The sequence below is a fragment of the Stegodyphus dumicola genome, chromosome 5 (assembly GCF_044657685.1).
Source record: "Stegodyphus dumicola isolate Sdum_Otavi_A_Nest chromosome 5, ASM4465768v1".
Classification (NCBI taxonomy): Eukaryota; Metazoa; Arthropoda; class Arachnida; order Araneae; family Eresidae; genus Stegodyphus; species Stegodyphus dumicola.
The window spans coordinates 205917387-205939544 of NC_140772.1; the positions used below are offsets into that span (position 1 = coordinate 205917387).

At 30.1% G+C, this 22158-nt stretch overlaps 1 protein-coding gene across 2 annotated transcripts in view; it reads right to left on the reverse strand.

Moving 5' to 3' along the window:
- The window catches only part of dgt6 (dim gamma-tubulin 6), a 77584-nt gene that overhangs the window by 36891 nt on the left and 18535 nt on the right, over positions 1–22158 (reverse strand). For both annotated transcript variants that reach the window (XM_035373491.2, XM_035373490.2), the window contains exons 3-8: positions 17360–17452; positions 14806–14887; positions 13097–13371; positions 1969–2061; positions 1789–1864; positions 1467–1640 (exon numbers count right to left, since the gene is read on the reverse strand). In XM_035373491.2, coding sequence (XP_035229382.2) covers positions 1467–1640; positions 1789–1864; positions 1969–2061; positions 13097–13371; positions 14806–14887; positions 17360–17452 — 793 coding nt within the window. The remainder of the gene's footprint in view (positions 1–1466; positions 1641–1788; positions 1865–1968; positions 2062–13096; positions 13372–14805; positions 14888–17359; positions 17453–22158) is intronic.

Here is a 22158-nt window from a genome sequence, read left to right on the forward strand (position 1 = left end):
TAACTGCACTATGACTGATTGTGAAAAAAATGTATTTGTAGTCACTTAATGAATCTGTATTGAGAACTTCTCAGCTGTTTCCATTATTTTTCAGTTTTCTAGAAATGAGCATGCAAATCTCTTGTCACATGAAAATTGCTGAAATTATTACAAAGTCCCCATAGACACAAAACTTGTAACACTGCTATGGTAGTAGAGTTCTAGTTTGCTACTCTGATCAGCACACTAAATGGAAATTTTACTTGCAGAGACTACATGCTACCACTGACATAAAAATGTAGCAAATTTATAGTTCACTTCTATAAAGGAGAAACTGCTGGCACTTTTATTTCAGAGCATCATTATGAAGATGCATGTGTTTTTGAATAACAGCCAACACTCTTTCAGTGACACACTGTTATGAAGATGTCTTAGCTAATATAATTATTTGATAATTTTCATAAATTTTGGATGAGCACTGTAATTAGTAATAAATATTTCTGGGATTAAATACAGAATAAGCTACTAATAATAACTAATCATAACAAATTTCTACACTGTCCAATATTGATTTTTAAAAATAATTCTTCAATTCATTAATTCAGAATATCTAGTTTGTACAATCAAAAACATATTTAACTGATGACTTTTCAACTAATAATTGGTGTAATTTATATTAGCATCTAATCTGTGATTTATAATATACTTAAACATTAATTCTTATAAACAATTATGGTAGTTAATAAAAGATTTTAATTCCATGTACGATACCTCTGTAAAGAACAATCATTTGAAATTCTGCAATGATCAACTTTTTTAAATTGGTTAATTGCAATTTTAACAAAATGAAGAAATTCGATAAAGCAATAAATTTTATGAAAAATTCAAAATTTATACTAATGCCCTAGAACAGCTAGCAACTATTACAGTTCACAAATAAACTCATAACAACATAATAATAACTAATAACAATAACAAATATTTCCATACTTTAAGGCTTTTATCATAATTTAAAATCCTATAGATATAGCAAATTTTTATTAGAAAACACTATCATTTTTCCATTTTTCATGACATGTTACATTAATGAAACATGCATACTGACAAATCACTAATTCTGACAACTATCACAAATTTTCAATTTATTTTTTAAAAAATATAACAGGTAACTTCAATTCACAGAAACAGAGATTTTAGCACAATATACATTTTTTATAACTATCTTTATTTTTTAATATGTTTTTTTAATATCTAACTCTAATAAACGTGATTAAAGTATTAAAAAATATTTTTCAGTACTTCCTTATCATAGCAGCCCCCACAATTTAATGGCTAATCAACCGAGATGTAACATGCAGTCAGGTATAAGAACACGTGGCAAAATGTCTCAGTTGATTAGTGACTCAATCTTGGAGGCTGCTACAATACCTAAGTACCTATTTTTTTTCATACTACAGCAAAATATGTAAAGCATATCTTGCACTTACTTCTCTTAACTGGAAGTCACACTGCTTATATATAACTTCTGGGACAACTAGTCTAGACTTCGCACCATCTAAAACATACTTTTCTTCATCATCTTGAAGCTCTGAACGAAGACAACTCCAAAGTTTTGACTCATTAGAGATGAACTGTTTCAATTTTTGCCACTGCTGTTTAACCTGTGAAGTGATTTTTTTAAAAACTAATAGCACAAGAAATGAAGTTTTGATATTTTACAATCAAACTAAATTATCACTAATTTGCATACATAACATATAATTAAAAAAATCATTTACAACTTTTATTCTTTCATCAGATAAAACTTACCTTTTTATTATAACTTATGCATATTTCAAATGCACCATCTAATGAAAGTGATCTGCTACACCCAACTTTTTCACAGCTGCAAACATATAAATATTTTGAGTTCAAATGAAATCAAAACTATGAGGGTTAATGTTTTAGAAAGTAAAAATGACCTTAAAAATGTATTTAAAAAGAGCTTACCATGCAAATATGATATTTTCTTTCCTTTCTTTACACAATGAAATCAAAGTTGCTGTTTCATTGCTAAGTTTTTGAAAACATTCATAGAAATCTCTAAAAAGTAACATTCTAAAATGAGCAAATCTATGCATATTCTGTGTTCACAATATAATCACAACATTACAGTAAAGAATAATTATGGGTTACACACAATTATCATCATATCAAGGACTCTGATGAAAATATCAGTGATGCAGCTGTAATTTTGAAAAGGTTGAGAATATTACCTCCAAAATATACAAATTTCAGATAAGCGTGGTTATCAGTAAATAAATAAATAAAATTTGTCAAATCTGACAAATTTTATTTATGTCATTTTCATCACAATCTCACAATGATTTCATCATCTTTATTAGCATGGCCACAGAAGGTATGAGTTTTTTGCCGACACTTTTTGCATGCAAGTGCGTCACTAGTTTCCTTTAAACACACAACACATATCAGAGACAGAAATCTGTTTAGTAAGCAAGTCTTCATCATGTTGGTTTAATCTATTATCAACTATAATCTAATCCATGTATTTTATGCAAGTTCTTTTTCTTGCATAATGTGATTAGTTTCACCTTTTCCCATTATTTGGATGCTTTCTATTACTTAGCTGCTACTTCATATTTATTATACAGATCGAAGATGTATCTCATACTTTAATTTTTTTTAGCATTCTATAGAATGCCTAAGAAAATGTGTGAAATATGAATTGTTTCATACATTGCTAGTTAAAAACATTATATACAATGCATAGGTATTCTATAGAACGCCGGATTTCAGACTTTGTCGGTAACACACAAACACACACTATATATATATATATGTGTGTGTGTGTGTAATTTGGGTATTACCCCCTCTATGTTCCAAAAATAGTAATAATAATTTTTAATTTTGGTATTCCCTCCTCTCTGTTCTAAAAATAGTGTACCTTTTTCTGCATTGAATGCTAGTGATATAAATGGGACAAAAACTCAAATACTCAATAATGATTTTAAAGCATTATTAACCTCTTAACTGCCATGGGCGTATATATACACCTTGCTCAGCCGATGCGTTAACTGCCTCGGGCGTATATATACGCTCTTCCAAAATACTATCATTTGCTTTGCGCTGCTACCCGTAAAACAATTCGCAAGGCTTTGGAATGCAACACCACAATGACCTTGACAAAGTATGCAAAAGAGGATACTATTTCAGAGAAGTGTGGGGAGAAATTGGAGAAAAGGATTTGTCTAAAGCGGTGAAAGTAATGACTGCATGGTATTGGCTGGTGTTGTTTGAGTAAAATGTATTTTTTTAAATTTTGTGTCCTCCGTTTTCCTTTACTTTTTGTAGTAAGTTGCAGGAATAAAGAAAGATATAACGGATGTTTCAAACCCCTTTATCTTTTTTGAAGAACTGCTTGTGCTTCATATTGTTCGAAACGGACAGGCGCGGTAAGATAGCTTCCCCGCAATGCAGATTTAGGGTTGCCATAAAATGGCAAGGGAAGGCAGGGCTGCCACATTTGGTGAGAAATCGCCCATTTGGCAACAAAATTGGCGATATACCATGGACGGTTGGAGAACCTTCTGGAACGAATTCTTACCGGTTTAGCTTAGAATGTTCTCGAACACAAGCTGAAAGCTATAGTGAGCTATAGTCTAGAGTGAGAGATAGTTCATGTCTTGAGTTAGTCAGTTCATGTGGAGTCGATCGAGTTGACATCCGGGCAGCGAATGCCAAGTGGGCCATTGAGTGCACCAAAGGAATCTCTTAGTGTATCACGGTTAGTACATCGTCGAGAGAATGTGTTGAGCTCCGGGAACGACTGAACTGAAGAGTCGGGAGCTGTGCTTTGTGTGTCGTCAAGTGCATCGCAAGTTGTAGCGTGGAGAGTCTTGAGAGTATGTGGAGTTCCGAGAACGACCAAACAGAGTCGGGAGCTGTACTCTAGTGCATTGCCGTGAAGCTGTCTCCACCGTGATAGCCTGATAACCTGGAGGCTGTGTCAGCGTGTTGATAGCAGTTCATCGACGACTGTAAAAACGTGTTTTGGAGCTGTCCTGACAATATTAGCCAATAAAAGTGTGTTTCAATACTTCATCAAGTGTCGTTGTTATTCACTCCAAATTTACGAACCCCGTACGAACGTGAAGGATGAAAATAACATAACAACTGGTGGTAGAAAAAGAAAAATGCAACAATATTGTTACTGAAACTAACCGTTTTGTAGACGAGTACCAACACCTTACAAACGAAAAATCAAGAACAAAATTATGGCATTCAACCAGTTCAGAAGAAATATATGTTTTTTTAGGCATACTGATTTCAAGAGGTATGACACTGAAACCTGATATTACACTTTACTGGTCTAAAAATGAATTGATCGAAACTCCATTTTAGGGATCTTTTTTATTATAAAAACATCATTTTTATTATACTTTTACTCAAAACATTAAATTTTGTGCATTTATTTTTCTCTTTTATTCTTTATTTTGTGAAAGTAAAAGTTGCACTTATTGCCCCTCTAATACATCGCATAACTATGCGCGCCTGTGTGAAAAACCATGGCTCTGAAAATGAATCTTGTACGTTTTCCGCGGCAGTTAAGGGGTTAATTATCCAAATAAATGCACTGAAAACTGAAACTAACTCATTTTAAAATAAGATTTCCTCCTGAATGCAAGATTCTTGCTTTCTGCACTTTTTCTATATAGACTGCTGCTTTTTTTTTGCCACAAAACTATCCAAAATATAAATGTTCTTGAAAAGGCACAGACAGTATGCGGATTTGTTTTGTAGTGGCAAAATGTTTACCAAAATAAAAAGGAACATTTAATCTGCCAAGTTGCTGTTCGTTACAGATCAACATGTATGAAATGCAACATTTTCAGCAACTACACAATCAAAATTTTTACAACATTACATACCAATTTTGCTTCATTACACACATATATATATATTGAATTTAACAAACATTCTGTATTCGTAAAAAGCAAATTTAAAGTTAATTAAATTTTAAATGAAACTGAATACAAATAAATGATTATTGCTAATATTGTGAACTAATCTACAATATCATTTAAATTCTGAGAGCATTGAGACAAGTCATTATAAAAGTAAAGAGGGAGCTAACCTACAATACAGTAAATTTTTTAAGTAAAAATTCTTAACACAATTTTTGGACAGGAAAATTAAAAAAAAAAAAAAACTGGGAATTTAAATGGTATTGCTAATTTAATTCACTAAAATTTAAAGCTAAAATGAATTATTGTATTTAAACAGAAACTGTAAGTAAAATTTAAATAAAACTAAGTGCAAGAATAATTCTTAAACTAATGAAAACCAAACTATTAGAACTTGAAAGTTCATTGCAGCAGTGGCACAAGAGAATTAAATTTAATTTAACTTTACTATATTCTTTTGAAACAATTTTGTTTGTACTTAGCAGCTTTTAGCGCTAATTACCTAGTTTGCTTCTCTGATAATTTTTTTCAAAATTAAACTTTCAAGTTCTAATAGTTTGGTTTTCTTTAGTTTATGAATTATTTTTACACTTAGCTTTATTTAAATTTTACTTACAGTTTCTGTTTAAATACAACAGTTCATTTTAGCTTTATATTTTAGTGAATTAAATTAGCAATACCATTTAAATTCCCAGTTTTTTTTTTTTATTTTCCCGTCCAAAAATTTAGCTAAGAATTTTTACTTTGAAAATTCAATGTACTGTAGGTTAGCTCCCTCTTTACTTTTATAATGGCTCGTTTCAATGCTCTCAGAATTTAAATGACATTGTAAATTAGTTTGCAGCAATAATTAATAATTTATTTGTAATTCAATTTCATTTAAAATTTAATTAACTTTAAATTTGCTTTTTACAAATAGAGAAGAATGTTTGTTAAATTCAAATTTCATTTCTTGCAGAAATGGTACAAGAGAATTATTTAAATTTAATTTAACTTTACTATATATATATACAGTCAAAAGTCGTTAATCTGGACACGTCGGGACTTCGGCGAATCCGGATTATCGATTTTTCTGGATTATAGATCATCAAATTAAATCTGGTGAGATGGCATGCAGAAATTATAAAATAAAAAATATGAAACCGTAATTTATGAAATAAAGAACAATTATGATCTAAAGGGTATCAAAATTTACAAAAAAAAAAAAAAAAAAAAAAAAAAAAAGCTTAATATTTATTTGTTTACTTTACTAAACATTTCTTTCAATGTAAGTTGTTTAAGTTGCTTCGTTTTATGTGATAATACTTTCTCTTTAATTCTATAAACAGACACAATTTCTTCTTCAGTAACGAAGTTCCACTGTTCAAGTCCTATAATTGCTGTGTCGAGAATACCGACTAATTTGTCAATCAAAATTTTTTCGTTTTCAATAACCTCTGTGTCACTTTCTTTACTATCGGAAGCAAATTATAATGATGAGGAATTTGATTTAAATCATATCAAAGACGGAGTACATCGCGATGAAATACTACATTTAGTAAGTAATTATAAGCCAAATAAAATAAAAACATCTGCCCTGAAGGTAAGGATAGTGCTGAGAGATCAACTTCCAATTAATTGCCCCCCCCCCCCCCCCGCAGAGCAGCGTGAAATTGATAAACAGACTTCGGAATGGTTAGAGAAGCGAAAGATATGCATTTATCCTTTTTTTTGCAGCAATTGAACTTTTTGTTTCATGGACTTCGAAACATACTTTCGCTTTGTAGATCCTTTACATATTAGTAAATATATATCGGAAATTCTATTTGACATAATCGAAAGTTCAAGCTTACTTTTATAAAATTGCTCTAACAATCTGCAAAAAATAATAAGCCAGATCCAATTCGAAGATTAAGGAACAACGCAATCTGCAACATTAACTGAATTAGATAATTTTAGCTTAGCTTATACTGTCTGTTATACATTAAACGTGCACGTGCACTCGCATATTCACAGCCGTAAAGGTCTTACGCACGTGCGACGCATGCGCAGAAAGTTTGTAGCTTTGAGGTCCGGATTATGGGTGTCCGAATGTCAAAGTTTTTTTTTATCTTACATATATATATATACATATATATATGTAATATATGTATATATATATATTAAGATATATATATATATATACATATATATATGTAATATATGTAAGATAAAAAATATGTGAATCAAAATGATAATTTAAACTAAAGCCAAAACTTTAATTCTCCCTGTCTATTCTAAAAATCGCAATAACTTCTCTGGATTGCGTCATTTCTAGATCATTCTATGGCCTGCGCAGCTCTGATGACATAATAAATGAGAACTGAAACTACCATTGTAAACCGAAACTTTTCTCTTCACGTGCTTCCATCTTTCATAACTACGCACTTCAGCTTCTGTCTTTGTTGTGCTTGGACGCAATTTCACTACACTGCTTCCTATTGCAATAATATCAATAATGTAAATGTTCTTGAACAGGCATGATTAGGGTGTCAAGTGATCTGTGGCCACATAATGTCAATTGGAAATAAAAATGGAACTAAAATCGCCTCGACTGCCAAGTTTTATTTACGAAGTCAACACATTAGTTTATGACGCAATCAGAATACTTCCTCTTCAATATAAGATAACTACACATCAACAGTGCTCTGTCTTTTCCTGTGCTTTTATTATGTCATATATATATATAATTTTATAAGTAAGAGGAATGTTAAAAGCTAATGCTAAAAAATACATTTGATACTATAGTTCCTTAGCAAAATTCTAAAATCATATAATAACTAGAAACAATAGTAAAATAGTAAAAGCTATCTCGTAAAAACTAAATCTAAAAATTACAAATCGAGATGATTCCAAAATTAAAATAGGGTGAGAGAAAATTAAGAAACTTTAATGCATAAATAATTAAAAAATTTCTTGTTTAATAATAAGTTTTACATTTACAATTTAAATTACAGCTTGGCAATAGCTTTTTAGGTGTTTTCTTTTAATTGTACATTTGCCTAACTAGGCTTTCTTGTAAAGCTTTTTCGTGTTAATTAGTAAGTTTTACATTTACAATTTAAATTATGGCGCGTCGCCGGGAAAAGGAGCGATATAATTGAGACTTACTAAAATTTTTTAGCTTATTAAGTTGGATTATTCTATTAGTGAAATTACATTTATAGCCTCAATTATTATCGTTTGATGAAATGCGCTATAGATATTAACTTGATTCGAGTTTTGAGCTGCTTTTCCCTTGATAAATCTGGCTCAGGCCCCGAGTTAAGCTATTTACCATTTATGGCAATTTTTTGTACATATTTACTGTGTATTTGACATATATTTCATTTTTACAAGAGTTCTTTTTAAAATCATTTGTGCATTTAAGTTTCTTAATTTTTTCTCACCCTTTTTGATTTTGAAGTCATCTTGATTTGTAATTTTTACAAGATAGCTTTTACTACTTTAACCTTTTGAAGATGGGATGGCCATTATAGTGGCCATAGAGTCCTCTGTTTGAAAAGAAGGGGTTGTCCACTTTAGTGGCCATGTCTTTTTCCCCATTTTCCAGGCTGAAAGAGTGGGGTGAAATGTCAAATTTGACGTCCCTGGGGTTTTAACCACTTATCTCTTTTAAAGGTCTTTGTGTTAAGAATCCGGTTTTTCTCATTTCCCCCTTTCAATTCTTGTAGCTACATAGCTACAGAATTCGTGATAACTGCATTTGTAAATTGCAAACAGAGCCTTGCTTTGCTTTAGAATATTGCATATTTTCGTAAGTTTTTTAGGAATTATTTTGACATTTCTCTAGCAATATGCCGAAAATTGAAAAGAGGTCTGACTGAAGAAGAAATACGAAAACGTCTTCAAGAGCTTGATGATGAAATATATACACATACATATATCTGTATGTTTATACACGTATTCATAAATCCACACGCAAACACATATATATAAATGCATATGTGTGCCTGTGTGTGCACATGTACGTGTCTGTATATACAATATTCCCATTTAAGGGTACGTATACTTTCCGCTTTATGTGCATATCTGCACTTATACCATATTATATCAGTGCGTACATACATACTACATGGATATGTAGGTATACATTTCCATAAACAAATATAAATTCCCATGTACTTGTATACATATACAAGCACTTTTTCTTACATTCTTATCAGTTCATTCTTAACAGCTCTGTGTTTATTTCCATATATATCTGCTTATGCTGAAGTGACACACGGAAGTTTACTGTGATGGTACTATTATTCAGACAAATCACAAGAACATAAATATAAATTTTGCGTCAAAGCACAATTTCAGTCTGAAACCTGGAAATTCTAAATACACTAAAATTAGTCAATCAGTTTGAAAAGTCATCTCTAGGCATTAGATTCCAGATGTACTGATATACTGTTATTTTAAAAGGTACCTCCGTATCAGTGCCTCGATGTCACGGTGAAATAATTTTGAAGTTAGATGTTCAGAAGGAATTAGAGTAGCATTTGTGAAATTTCACTGTCCGTTGAGCTCCGAGAATACAAACAGGATGTAAAAGCTCTCAAATAATGTACAAAATCATTGTTCTAAGACAACACATGTTCCCTATCTGAATTTCAGAAATTGACCTTTTAAGTGATTGAATGCCTTTGCCATTCATTAGACATATATTTCAGCAACTAAGTTCAAGGACAAATTCATGGGAGCATACCTTGGGCACTCAGTTATGAAATAGTTTCGATACAACAGCATAATGCTCGAAGTGTTAATGAAGCCAATGAATAGCTGCCAAATTTTCAATAAAAAAGAGAAAAACAGTTAATTCAACTGTGTCAGTACAGATTTTGCACGACCTGACAATGAAGATTTTTTGAGTAACTGCAAGTAAAGATACTCGCTAATATATTGTAGAATTTAAATTCCACCACATAAAATATGCCGCCATGGTTGATGTCAAAGCACTACAAAGACAGTCTGGAGTTGAAACGAACTGGTTTAAACAATAGAGGAAATAGAAAAATTAGCATGGGATGACGATTTCAAATGGGAGAGAATTTTGCTGACCGGGCACCTGAAATTATCTGGAAATTTCTCTTGATGTGCTAAATTATGTAGCATAATATAGAATAACATAATACAGTATTGAAGACAGCAACTAATTATCATGTAACTTTTGTCCCACAATTTTTGCAGACACTATGCATAACAAACAATTTTCCCTTCAATTTGAAAAACTCTTTGCAATAAGAAATTATCTAAATTTTGATACCCGAGTGAACACGTTCCCTTAGTGAGGTTGGAAATTTAGTTTTAAACAAATGAGAAAAAAAAAAGACAAATGCAATTTACGTTTTGAATTATGGGTTTGCATGCTAAATAATTTGATATTTTTAATGACTTAAATTCATTCTATTATATTCACTTGAAATATATCACTTAAAAATTTTCAATAAACAGCATAAAACTGTACATGATTAAATAATCTTTTTTTTTTTTTTTTTAAATTTTTAAAACTAAAATATTCTACAAAACAGTTTTTGAGCTTCTGTTTTATTATGCATTAATTTTGGAAAAGAACTGAATTTTAATTAGTAGCTCTTATGTAGTTGGACATTGCAGTACTAACAGTCTACAATAAAATAAAATTATTTTTAATTAAACCAGTTATATTCTAATTTGCTGAAACTTTCCTCCTTAAATAGTATGTTATTAAGCAGATTTTGAACAATTATGTAAAATTTAAATTTTATTATGCCTATAGAGCAAAATTTTAACAGCTCCACTGAAAATTTTTAATCATTTCTATAGCTTTAAGTGTTTATTTTCTAATTATTCCCTGTATGGAAGAAAGTTCAAAGATATAGCTATATTTGATAATATATACCAAAAACAAATTAAAAATTATAAGGAGATTTAACAGTAAAAAAAAGGGGGGGGCTGAGATGAAGACTGATGCAAGGAAATAATCAAATAGTTGAAATATTTTTTTGACATAACATTAATATAAAGATACGATAGAAATAATTATTGCAAGCAGTTAGTAAAGATACATAGTTTTGCAGTGTAATTTAAAATTCAAACCAAAATTTTATAAAAGCAAAAGTAACATCCTATAATATAAAGAATGACATTTTCTTCAACGGAGGTTTACACATTTCCCAGTAGTCTCAATCTGGAACAACTGTAATATGAAATTTTCCCTCAGTGACGAAAAGCATCTTGGAGTCTCGTCACTAATCACTACACTTCCCTTCCTTTTGCGACATAGATGCACCCCTCTAAGAATCCATTAAACTACACACGAGAATCTATGTTGCAAATCGGAGGTGATTTTTTAAAGGGGGCAAAGCATTCGGCTCAAGATTTCCCATCCTTTCAAGGCATTTACTGCTACCAAAGCCCCGGTCTCAAAAGGTTAATATTGCTTCTAGTTATTACATGATTTTACAATTTTGCTAGGGAACTATAGTGTCAAATGTATTTTTTAGCATTAGACTTTTAAAATTCCTCTGACTTCTAAAATTTTGCTGCTCAATGTGCAAAATTCTTGATCACTAATGTCTCTGTAATTCATGTTGTCTTGCTACTTTCGTATATATATATATGGTGAGACCGAAAAATAAGGTGACTGATGTCATAATAATAACTGTATTATATATTTACATAAATACATCACTGTCCTTCAAAGTAGTTCCCACTGTCTACAATACACTTCTGAAAACGTTCATACAAGTTCTGAAAACTTTTGAAAAAGTCCTCCTTTGAGACTGTGTTAAGTTTCTTGGTAACAGCAGCTTGAATGTCTAGAGATGCTTGAAAATTGGTCTCCCTTTAGTGCCAATTTCAGTCGTGGAAAGAGGAAAAAGTCTGCTGCGCAAGATCAGGGGAATAAGCGGGGTGAAATAACTCTGTAACCTTTTTCCTAAGTAAACAGCGGGAACTACTTTGAAGGACAGTGATATATTTATATGTAAAGATATAATACAGTTATTATTACGACATCAGTCACCTTACTTTTCGGTCTCACCTTTGTGTATGTATATATATAAAGCAGAGAATATATACATGAGAAATTGTCTCCAGGAAATGTAAAATGTACACGTTTAGATAGCAAACGTGTACTTTTGCAGAAATCAAAAATTGGAATTTGTAATTAATTTAACTGTAAATGGTAATTAAAATGCTTAATTAATAAAAAAGCAAATTTAAACAATTGATTCATTCATCAATAAGAGAATCATCGATTCCATAGAAATATTCCAAAAATTTATTAAAAAATTCAAAATGATGAACCACAATCTTGATGAATTGTTGCTGGTTGTATGAAAAGATTCTAATTCTCTTAAAAAGTCAGGATCTTTCTATGGAATCAACAATGATTCTCTTGTTTTAATTATTTAAATTTACTTTTATTAATTAAGCATTTTAATTACAAATTCCGATTTTCACAATACTACAGATTTGCTACCTAAATTTAACTTCACATTTCCAAAGAGTTAATTTTTCATGTATATATTCTCTATTAAATTAAATTTTTAATTTTTACAGTGATAGCACAGATTTTTCTTTTTAATTTTACTTGATTTTCTTAAGTTTAATGAGAGTTTAGAGGGTAAAAGAGATATTTGTAATGATTTAGAACATGCTATGTTAAAAGGCAAAGTGAAAATTTGAAGTGAATCAGGATCAGCATTACAATCTTTTGGAAAAAAAAAAAAAAAACCCTCAAGTGGAACCCTCGCGGTTCATTTAAAGGGGACTCTCTCTAGAATCCAGTTAAAGGTACTCTCATTTTTCATACAAAATCAAAGCTATCTCTTGAATAGTCTCTGCAACTGTTTAACCCATAAAAATGCCTGCTTAGTTTGTATCAGATTAGTTCAAAACAGCCTTGGTAATTTGTCTCATAGCTTGATATTATAAAATTTCAAACCTAGACATATATGTAGCAATAAAAGTAATCAATAGTTCATAATAATCACTATCAGGCTTTGTTTATAGATTTAGAGTTTTTGAAGAATCATGTATTTTAAATACATCTATGATGTTTAACAGACAGTGTACAACATTAAAAAATTGAAATAGTGTGCTTTCTAAATGCAGGATGATAATTCATAACATCTACAATTAAAAAAATAATAAATACTTACTTTGCACATTTTAACCAAACTTCAAGATGATTAGAAGATGCTATATGAACTTCTTTCGTTCTTGCTACACAGCCAATAGTAGAAACTTTTAAAATTTCTTTACCTATTGCATAATTCTGCCGAGACACTACAGGCCTTGAATTAACAGTCATATTTCTCTCAAGAGTTCTTTCGAGTACATGAGATGAGAAGGCTAGATAAAGCTTATAAAAACGATCACCACTAAAAGTTGATAGCAGAGAATTCACAATACGAGGAAATCTTACACGACTCACCTAATAAATAATTAGACAGTAAAATAAGTATTTTGTTTACTACTTTCAAAAGAAACACAGACATATAATTAAACAATTAAAAATGTGAGCATGCCACAAAAAAAAAAAAAAATTATATATATATATATATATATATATAGAATTTGATAATTTTAATGCTAGAAAAAATTTCTATTCAAAGAAAGATGTAATGCAAAATGTTAAAATATGTAATCAGGTTTAACTGCTGTTTTATTCCCTTTTATTTTACTGTTTTTAATTTGAAAAACACTTTGTATCCATTATCAGATATTTAATAAGGAGGTTTCCTTGACTATTCTCCAATATTATGATATTAAAAATTCACTTAAATTTAGAAATGAACTTCAAAATATTATTTCCAGAATTCACGTATGATCTCTTCTGATTGTTACGAATTTGGTATTTAAAAAGCTAATGTTAGTTTAATTAGAAATTAAATGGTTTTATTTCTCGCGCAGTGCAGCGCGTGACGAATATTAAAAGAAAGCTAAGCCGGAAAATTGAAAATACAAGAGCGCGTGCATTAAATAAATAAATATCTCTTTTTGATTTCGAGAAAGTACTGGAAAATTCTAGCGCGTGATTTTAAAATCTTATAAAAGGAGGAAAACATCTCAGTTTGTAGCAGTTGCTTAGATAGATAAAAATAGTGCTGACGGATCAACTTCCAATTCATTGCACGCCACGCAGCGTTAAAGATAAACAAAGTTTAGATATACAAACGTTAAAGTTAAGATAAACAAAGGATATGGCTTTATCCATTTTTTGCAGCAATTCCACTTTTTGTTTAATGGACTCCGAAAGATACTTTCGCTTTGTATATCCTTTACATATTAGTAAATATATATCGGAAATTCTATTTGACATAATCGAAAGTTCGAGCTTACTTTTATAAAATTGCTCTAACAGTCTGCAAAAAATAATAATTCGGATCCAATTTGAAGATTAAGGAACAACGCAATCTGCAACATTAACTGAAATAGATAATTAGATAATTTTAGCTTAGCTTATTCCGTCCGTTATACATTAAACGCGCTTTCGTAAACGTATTTTGCGCACGCGCACACGCAAATTCGCCGCGGTAAAGGTCTTACGCGCATGCGCGTAAGACCTTTACCAGAAAGTTTGTAGCTTTGAGGTCCGGATTATAGATCATTCCGGATTATGGGCGTCCGAATTAACGACTTTTGACTGTATTACACTTTTTCTAATAACCCAAAAAAATGTGAATTTTTTTTTAAAATTCTATTTAAATTGAAATGAGATTCTCATATAAATATGAAGAAAAAAGATTTATTATGAAAGCAATACAAAATTAATTTTTATTGAAATAATACATTTAACTGTCAAAAAGAATATTTAATGTCTAAAATAATAATAAACAGAGTCAAAATAAGTAAGGCTGATACATACCTTAGCTATTTCTGAGAAGTAATTTAAACAGGTCTTTTGAAATTGCCTTTCAGTTTCCTTATTATATAATGGCCATACAATTCTGAAATGTAAATGCACATAGATATATTAATTATTCCAAGCCTTGGGAATAGCATTTTTGCTATGCTGAGAAGAAACATAAAACACTTCATTTATGTGATAAAATGAAAATAACTGATTTCACAATAAAGGAAAATATTACATGCTGAAACTGGCTCAAAAGAATACACTATACCAGCGGTCCTCAACCTTTTGACTAACACGTACCATCTAAAGAAAAACTTTAGTACCACCACTACAATTTACAATGATTATTTTTTTTATTTCTCAATAGAAATATTAAAAAAAATACATTTTGCCATTTGCTCAACCTATTGGCTATTTGTATTAAATATGCACACATGAAAAACTATTAGATTAAAATTTAGTTACCATTTTAACTATCAAAATTTAAGTTATAATACTTTAATTCTAAACTTTAGTGTGAAATATGAGCCTGTTTAAAACACATCAATTTCTTTATGCCTGGTCTAATTTCATTTAACTTTAATGGCAAATTAGGATCCACTTTTAATTTTGGTTTGTATTTAATTTTCAAATATAACATGGAAAAATTTCCTTGTTCACACAAATAGGTTGTGCAAAAAGTCAATATAAATTTGATAGCTTTAACTGAAATGCATTTAAATTATTATTATTATTATTATTAGTTCAACCATAAGTTAACAAGTGTGTCACTTTTTGAAATCTTCAGTTAGAGTTTGATCACAGGAAATTTTTATCAATTATTTTCATTTCTAAGATTTTTGAATTCAACAGTTAATACTTTGTTTTATCGCTTATCATCTATTTTTCTCTTCTGTTGATAATTGTCGCACTATACTATACTTCTTTGCTCTAAGACATGCATTTCCCCCCCCAAATAAACACTGCCAAAAAATCGAAGTGCACATTAGAATCACAGATTCTGATGAAATTATTAACTATTCTGAGATAAATAATTCTTCCAAATTACCAACTGAAATAAGAATGATATTGTTGTTAATATATTTTAATTAAAATTATCAGATACATCTTAGCATTTCATTTCATTCACATAAATTTTTAAGATTCAAAGTCCCTTTGTTGATGGGATTGAAAATAAGGAATGCATCTTAGAACAAAAAAATTGCAATATATACAGTATAAAGTCTGAAATCCAGAATCATCGGAACTTCGCTGATTCGTTGTTAATTTAAATCTAGTAAGATGACATGAAATTATAAAATTAAAATGGTTATTTATAAAATGTAGAAAGAAATTTTATGACATTAAGGGACCGAAAATTTACGAAAAATGTTTATTTCATTAAACATTTCTTTCAACATGAGTTGGTTTACGAAATTTGGCTCTTTGTGTTAATATTTTTTCTTTGATTTTAAACATAATTTTTTGTTTAATTACAAAGTTCTGTTGTTCAGCACTGTCATCACAAAATTCTATTGTTTTAAAGTTTTAATCTAACTGCTGTATTGAGAACTCTCACTACTTAGTCTAATTAAAATCTTTTCACTCACAGCGATGCTTTTGTCACTTTCTTCATTATCAATGGCTGGATTTAAGAATTTAAAATCATACTACAGATTTTGCCATGCAGAAATTGATTGATGATTGATGCATTGTTATTGCAATGAATTCTTCAGCTATAAAATCTTCGCTTAGTAGTTATTTGCAATTCTTTTCTGTTAAATCCATGCTGCTTAGATTTTTTACTTCACTATAATTCTTTGTTGCTAGGCATCACTAGCATACGTTGGCTTCTTTCCTGACATTACCACATTTTTCATTTAATAAAAGTTGGACTTTTTTTTTTTTTTTTTGTTTTATGTAATATTAAAATGGTTTTTAGACCTGGGATTTGCCAAGAGATGAACACCCAATTATAATGTTTCTTCAAAAAATTATTACGCACAAAGAAAGATTACATTACAGAGAAACAGGTCATGAAATTAATGGCTCAATGACAGGCATACCGTTTCAGAGAAAGAGTAAAATGGAGATCTTATTGCTTCCTAAAACTTTAATTTTGATAAGATTAATAATAAGATTGAACAAAACAGTAAGCTGAATCAAATCACAAAGTAAGCATTCACAGTGCTGGCTGAGCTCAAGTCCAATGGAATTTTTCTTCTTTCTTCCCTGCTATGGGAAAGAAGAAGAAGGAGAAAAAAAAAAAAAAGATTACACAACATTCTAGTCCAAACAAGCCAGGAAGTTTCTAAAGCTGAAACAATAGGCATAATGATTAAATATTGTCACAGATGATGTCTCCCAATAAAAGAAATTTCAGCTTCTCAGAAAAAAACTGATTTACAGGTTCCCCTCCCCCGACTAACATATTTTTTGTTCTTACGTTATGTGAGAAAAAGAAAATTTCTCAAAATAATAATAATAATGGGAGTTCCAGATAATATGAGATCATTGTGGTCATTGGCTTTTGGACTTTGTACTTTGGAGAATTATGCATTACTATGAAATAAAGAATAATTGTTACCGATAATTTTGCTCTGCAACTTCATCCAGTTTTGAGAACAGAAAGAATGTAACAACTTCAAATCCTTTTTTATTAGGCACACAAAACATATCCCTGAAAAAGAAATAATTCCGTTTTTTAAAACACAATCTACAAAATAAAAAAACCCAGGAGAAGATATTTAAAACGAATACAAAAGATACTTAAAAAGGAACAGATTTTATTTGCTTGAAAAATTTTAATTTTTTCATCAATAAAAATGTATTATATGTTGCCTAAAAGGAAAAGATAAAAATTTCTATATCAGTATTACTCTTTGAATATAACTATGCCTGAGAAATCCTTTTGCAACCTGACTGATGAAACAACTCGCTGCATACTGCACTTTTAACCACCCACACTCCTAGTGACTACACACACACAGTGACTGTTTTCTTTAAGTAATTGCTTCTTAATTGCCAAGAATACATGAACTATGAAATTGCTTACAGCTGTGATATAGGATAATTTATATAAGAAGCCAATATAATAAATTTTAATATTTTCCCCATGAAATAACATACAATTTAGCTACAAGAAATAATATTTTTGCAAGCAAATAAAATCTGGGTTGGATTCCTCCTAAAGGATCAACTGGCAATTCTAATGCCAAATCTTTGGCAATATTTCAATTATTATTTTTTTAACAAGCTAGTTTAGTGGATATCTTCGTAGCATATTTTTAGGAATCAGTGCAATTCCAAAATAAGTTTTCAAGTTTTAAACACTACTATTAAGAATTTAATAAAAAGAAATCTGCTCCAAAAATTTTAGTTTTTCGACAATTTTAATCTTCTTAAAAAGGTAATATAAATATTTTGTTGTTAGATTTTACTGTTATACTTTTCAACTTTAATTCACAATAAATATAAATAAAAATAAGATGGTTTGGTACTTTCTAAGCATAAATCCCCTCCCAAAAAGTATTCACAAGGCAATGCATTATGTCATAAAAATGTGATTATGAGGCAATCCATATATGTGCGTGCATGGATGCAGCAAAGAAGCACTGATTTCCACTTTCAAATTTGACAGATATTAGTTTTTTTTGTTGCACCGAGTGCCTTTCTTCAGTAATATGGCATTTTGCATATTTGCCGAGAGAGACTTCAGTACGATGAGAAAATACCGATGGTTCAAAACTGTAACCTCACTCGAGTATTAAATATAATTTTCGACTTTTTAAAAAAATTATACCCTGCATATTCAAAGCTTGTATACTTTTATAACAAAAATGCACAGTTTCTTTATTGGTCCTGATTTAGAGTTTGGAAAAGCACTTTAAGGAAAGGGAAGTTAAACTGAAAGAATTAAAAACATTTTCATATTGGATTATACAATGGGAAAACTAGGTATGACAGCATTTAAAATTTCACTGTATGGATGATGTTTTATTTATCATTGAGTAAATTTTCAAGTATCTAATGAACAGTATTTTTTTTTAATTGTTACTACAGTAAAACAAATGGTTAAATTTAACGTAGACAAGATTATGTAATGAGAAAATTGCCTTTGATAACATTTAGAATCAGCCTATAGATGATAACAGTAGTTATAATTTAGTTAATCAAGTTAAACAACAGCTAAATGCTAGATAAAAAGAAATTTCACAGATACAACATATTACGAAAAAGAATAGAAAGAAGAAAACAAAGTAAGATGAATAGTAACCAGATATAAATAATCCAATTATGGCATTGGCAATATGCCACGTAATACTATTATCGCCTTTTGGGTTTTTTAATTCAATAAGTTCTCTACAGAAGTACGAATAAAATCTTCTCTTTCCTTTTAAAATACCCTGTACAATTTATTAATATTTTAAAAGGGAGCAATTTAGTTCTTTATTATAGCTTATTAAGATAATGTTTTATAAATAACACTTTTTTAAAGAGGTTTTGTTGCCAAATGCAAAATGTCACTTGAGGTTGTTTTTAAGTTTTCTAGTATGGTTAAGTAATGTACAATTTCACTTTCTAAACTGCAACTAGAACACTTCAAATGGATAACCATGACTTAATATGTAATAACATATTTAAAAGCCGTATATGTCCCAATGATAAATCAATATGTTTTAAATGACAAACGGTACTACTCCATTTCCGGGAGCCATAAAAAAATCACCAAATTATCATTGATGCCAGTAATGCTTAATTAATTGTGGTAAACCTAACAGAATTTCAAAGTTCAATGAATGAGTCACACAATTCACGAGATCATTTGACACAATTCATGAATACTGTGAATTTTTCACAAGAAAAAATATTTAATTAAAGGGTTTCTTTTCTTTTTTTGGCTACTTGCCATTGATTCCATAATTTGGGAATTGCCTATGGATGAAAAGTCAGTGATTGATTTATTTCAAGTAAGAGATATCATCAAAAATAAACAGTTGTGCTCAAAAGATCATGAAATGAAATTGAGTTTTGAACAAAACACAGTGAAGTGGTGCTACAGGAAAGGATCTTGCAATGAGAGAAAAGGATTCTAAAAGTAAAATTGGTTGGAAGGTTCCAAAATACCTCTCCTCACAATTGTGAGGTTCATATATTTTTTGATGGCAAAAAATATCAATTGAATTTTGTGAATAATAACTTAAGATGAACCATAACATGACTGCTAATTAGAACCGTTACATGCAGGAGGTTTGAACAGCAGCTTTAATAGCCTGGCCAATGCTGAAAATAAGCAGAAGCATAATGGTAGGCAAAATAGTTGAAAGCCTTTTCACTAAAAGAAAGAGTAATATTCGGCGTGTTTTTCAGAACAATGGGTTTTCAGTGTACAGTGCAGAGAATCCAGTAAATGCCTTTTAATTATAATTCTTAATTGATCAATAAAAACTTTATTGGCTCTCATTAAGGAAAATATTATGGAAGGAACAACTATTAACACAGATTCTTAGAAGGCATATAAATCAGATGAACTGCGAGATGCAGCTATGAACATTTCACAGTGAACCACAAATTTCACTTTGTTTATCTAGAAAGTGGATGTCATACCCAAACATTACAGCATATGTGGGAAAGCACAAAATGGTACAATAAATATCATCGAGTCATGGCTCGACAACATTTCGAATTATACTGAGTTTATGTGGCGATGAAATTATAAAAAACTAACTTTTTTTCTTCATTGTTGGAAGCTATTAAAAGTTTTATGTCATCTCAATAAATTAACAATTTAAGATTAGGATCCAGATTTCAGATTTTTGCTTTATTTCATGCATGGTGTTTGATTTGATGGAAAAAATTTAACCATGATGGTCTGCCCAAAATCAAGTCAAGTATAACAGATATAACATACTTCGAGACATCAAAATTGTATGATGCATATTTCCTTAATATTTTTACATGGATACAAAAAAATAAATCTTGGCATACTTTAGCAATAGAAATAAAAACAAAATCCATGGGCAAAATACTTTATTTTCCATCATATTTCATACAATAGTTTGGTGCCTTTTCGAGCAGATACTGATGATAAAGTACCCGATTTTCTCTTTCCATACAATAAGGGCCAAACAGCAGACAGGAAACACTTATCAGTTTTGTATTGAGTTTATACAATGACATTTAAACCATTTGACATTTTAACAGTTTCCTCAATGTGTAATATAAATGTTGTTAGAAATTATTTTCCAGCTTCTATGTAGCACAGATTAAATGTGACCTCAAGAAGTCATACATGTTAGTTTGTTACAAGCAAAAATAATTTTATAATTGATAGAATTCAATTCAACTTTTACTCATAAGTTATTAGAGACAAATTGTTTTCTGTCCAAAGTTTTTCTGTTCCTTTAAGAGGTGAACTTAGTTATTTGGTTATTTCTTACTGAATCAATGTACTGCACCTTTACATTTGGGGACTAAAAATTTTTTGAGACACTTTGAGTGTCCTTGACTGTGGAGTGTAGTTAGACAGTGAGTACATCACTTCTTAGAATGACCTTAGATTTGTTAAACAACATGAAGGCAGTAGTCTTAAATTATTGTAACAATGTTTAATTTAAAATATTAAATAACAAGCGAACTATGGATACCTTGTCATCTATGACCATCATTTCTTAAAATTGTTATCATTATTTACCACAGAACTCAAATACAACTATTAAATATGCAAAAATCTTCAGATTTTTAGAAAAAGTTCCAATATTCTGACAAATATGCACATTTTCAATATGTCCTAACAGAAAAAAAAAAAAAAAACGTGTTAACCCTCTGGCTGCTCATCGCACGATTTCCACAGGCAACTCAAATGTAGCAAAATCTGCTCATCCCGCGATCATGTGTTTTTCTTCCTTTATTGAGAAGCGCATCCCGTTTTTCCCCCGTTTAACCACTGAAATAAATTATATACAGTATTAGAAGTTTAGTTTACGTTTTGGCCAACAGATATCGTTAGTTGTCCACTAAATTGAGGCATTTGAAGGCACGTGGTATTACCGCTCAAACTCCACTTTTTTCTTACAGAAATGGCTGCTGGAAAACATTCAGCGATTATGTTGATTATTTAATTAAATTATTAATTAGATTTATTGAATCTGGTGCAAAGAGTGTGAAGTTGGACTTTGTCTTGAACCCTGTTTTGAACTCTATCATACTAAACTGCATTTCTAAGGTATTTTTCCCTCAGTGCTTTATATTTTCTTAAATTTTATATATTTTTTTCATATTATGCAATAAATAGAAATGGACTGTAATTCGACTAAAATTTATTAAAAAAAATTTTTTTTCTGGTGATAACATCCGAAATTGGTTTTTCTGGCAACTTAGTTTCTC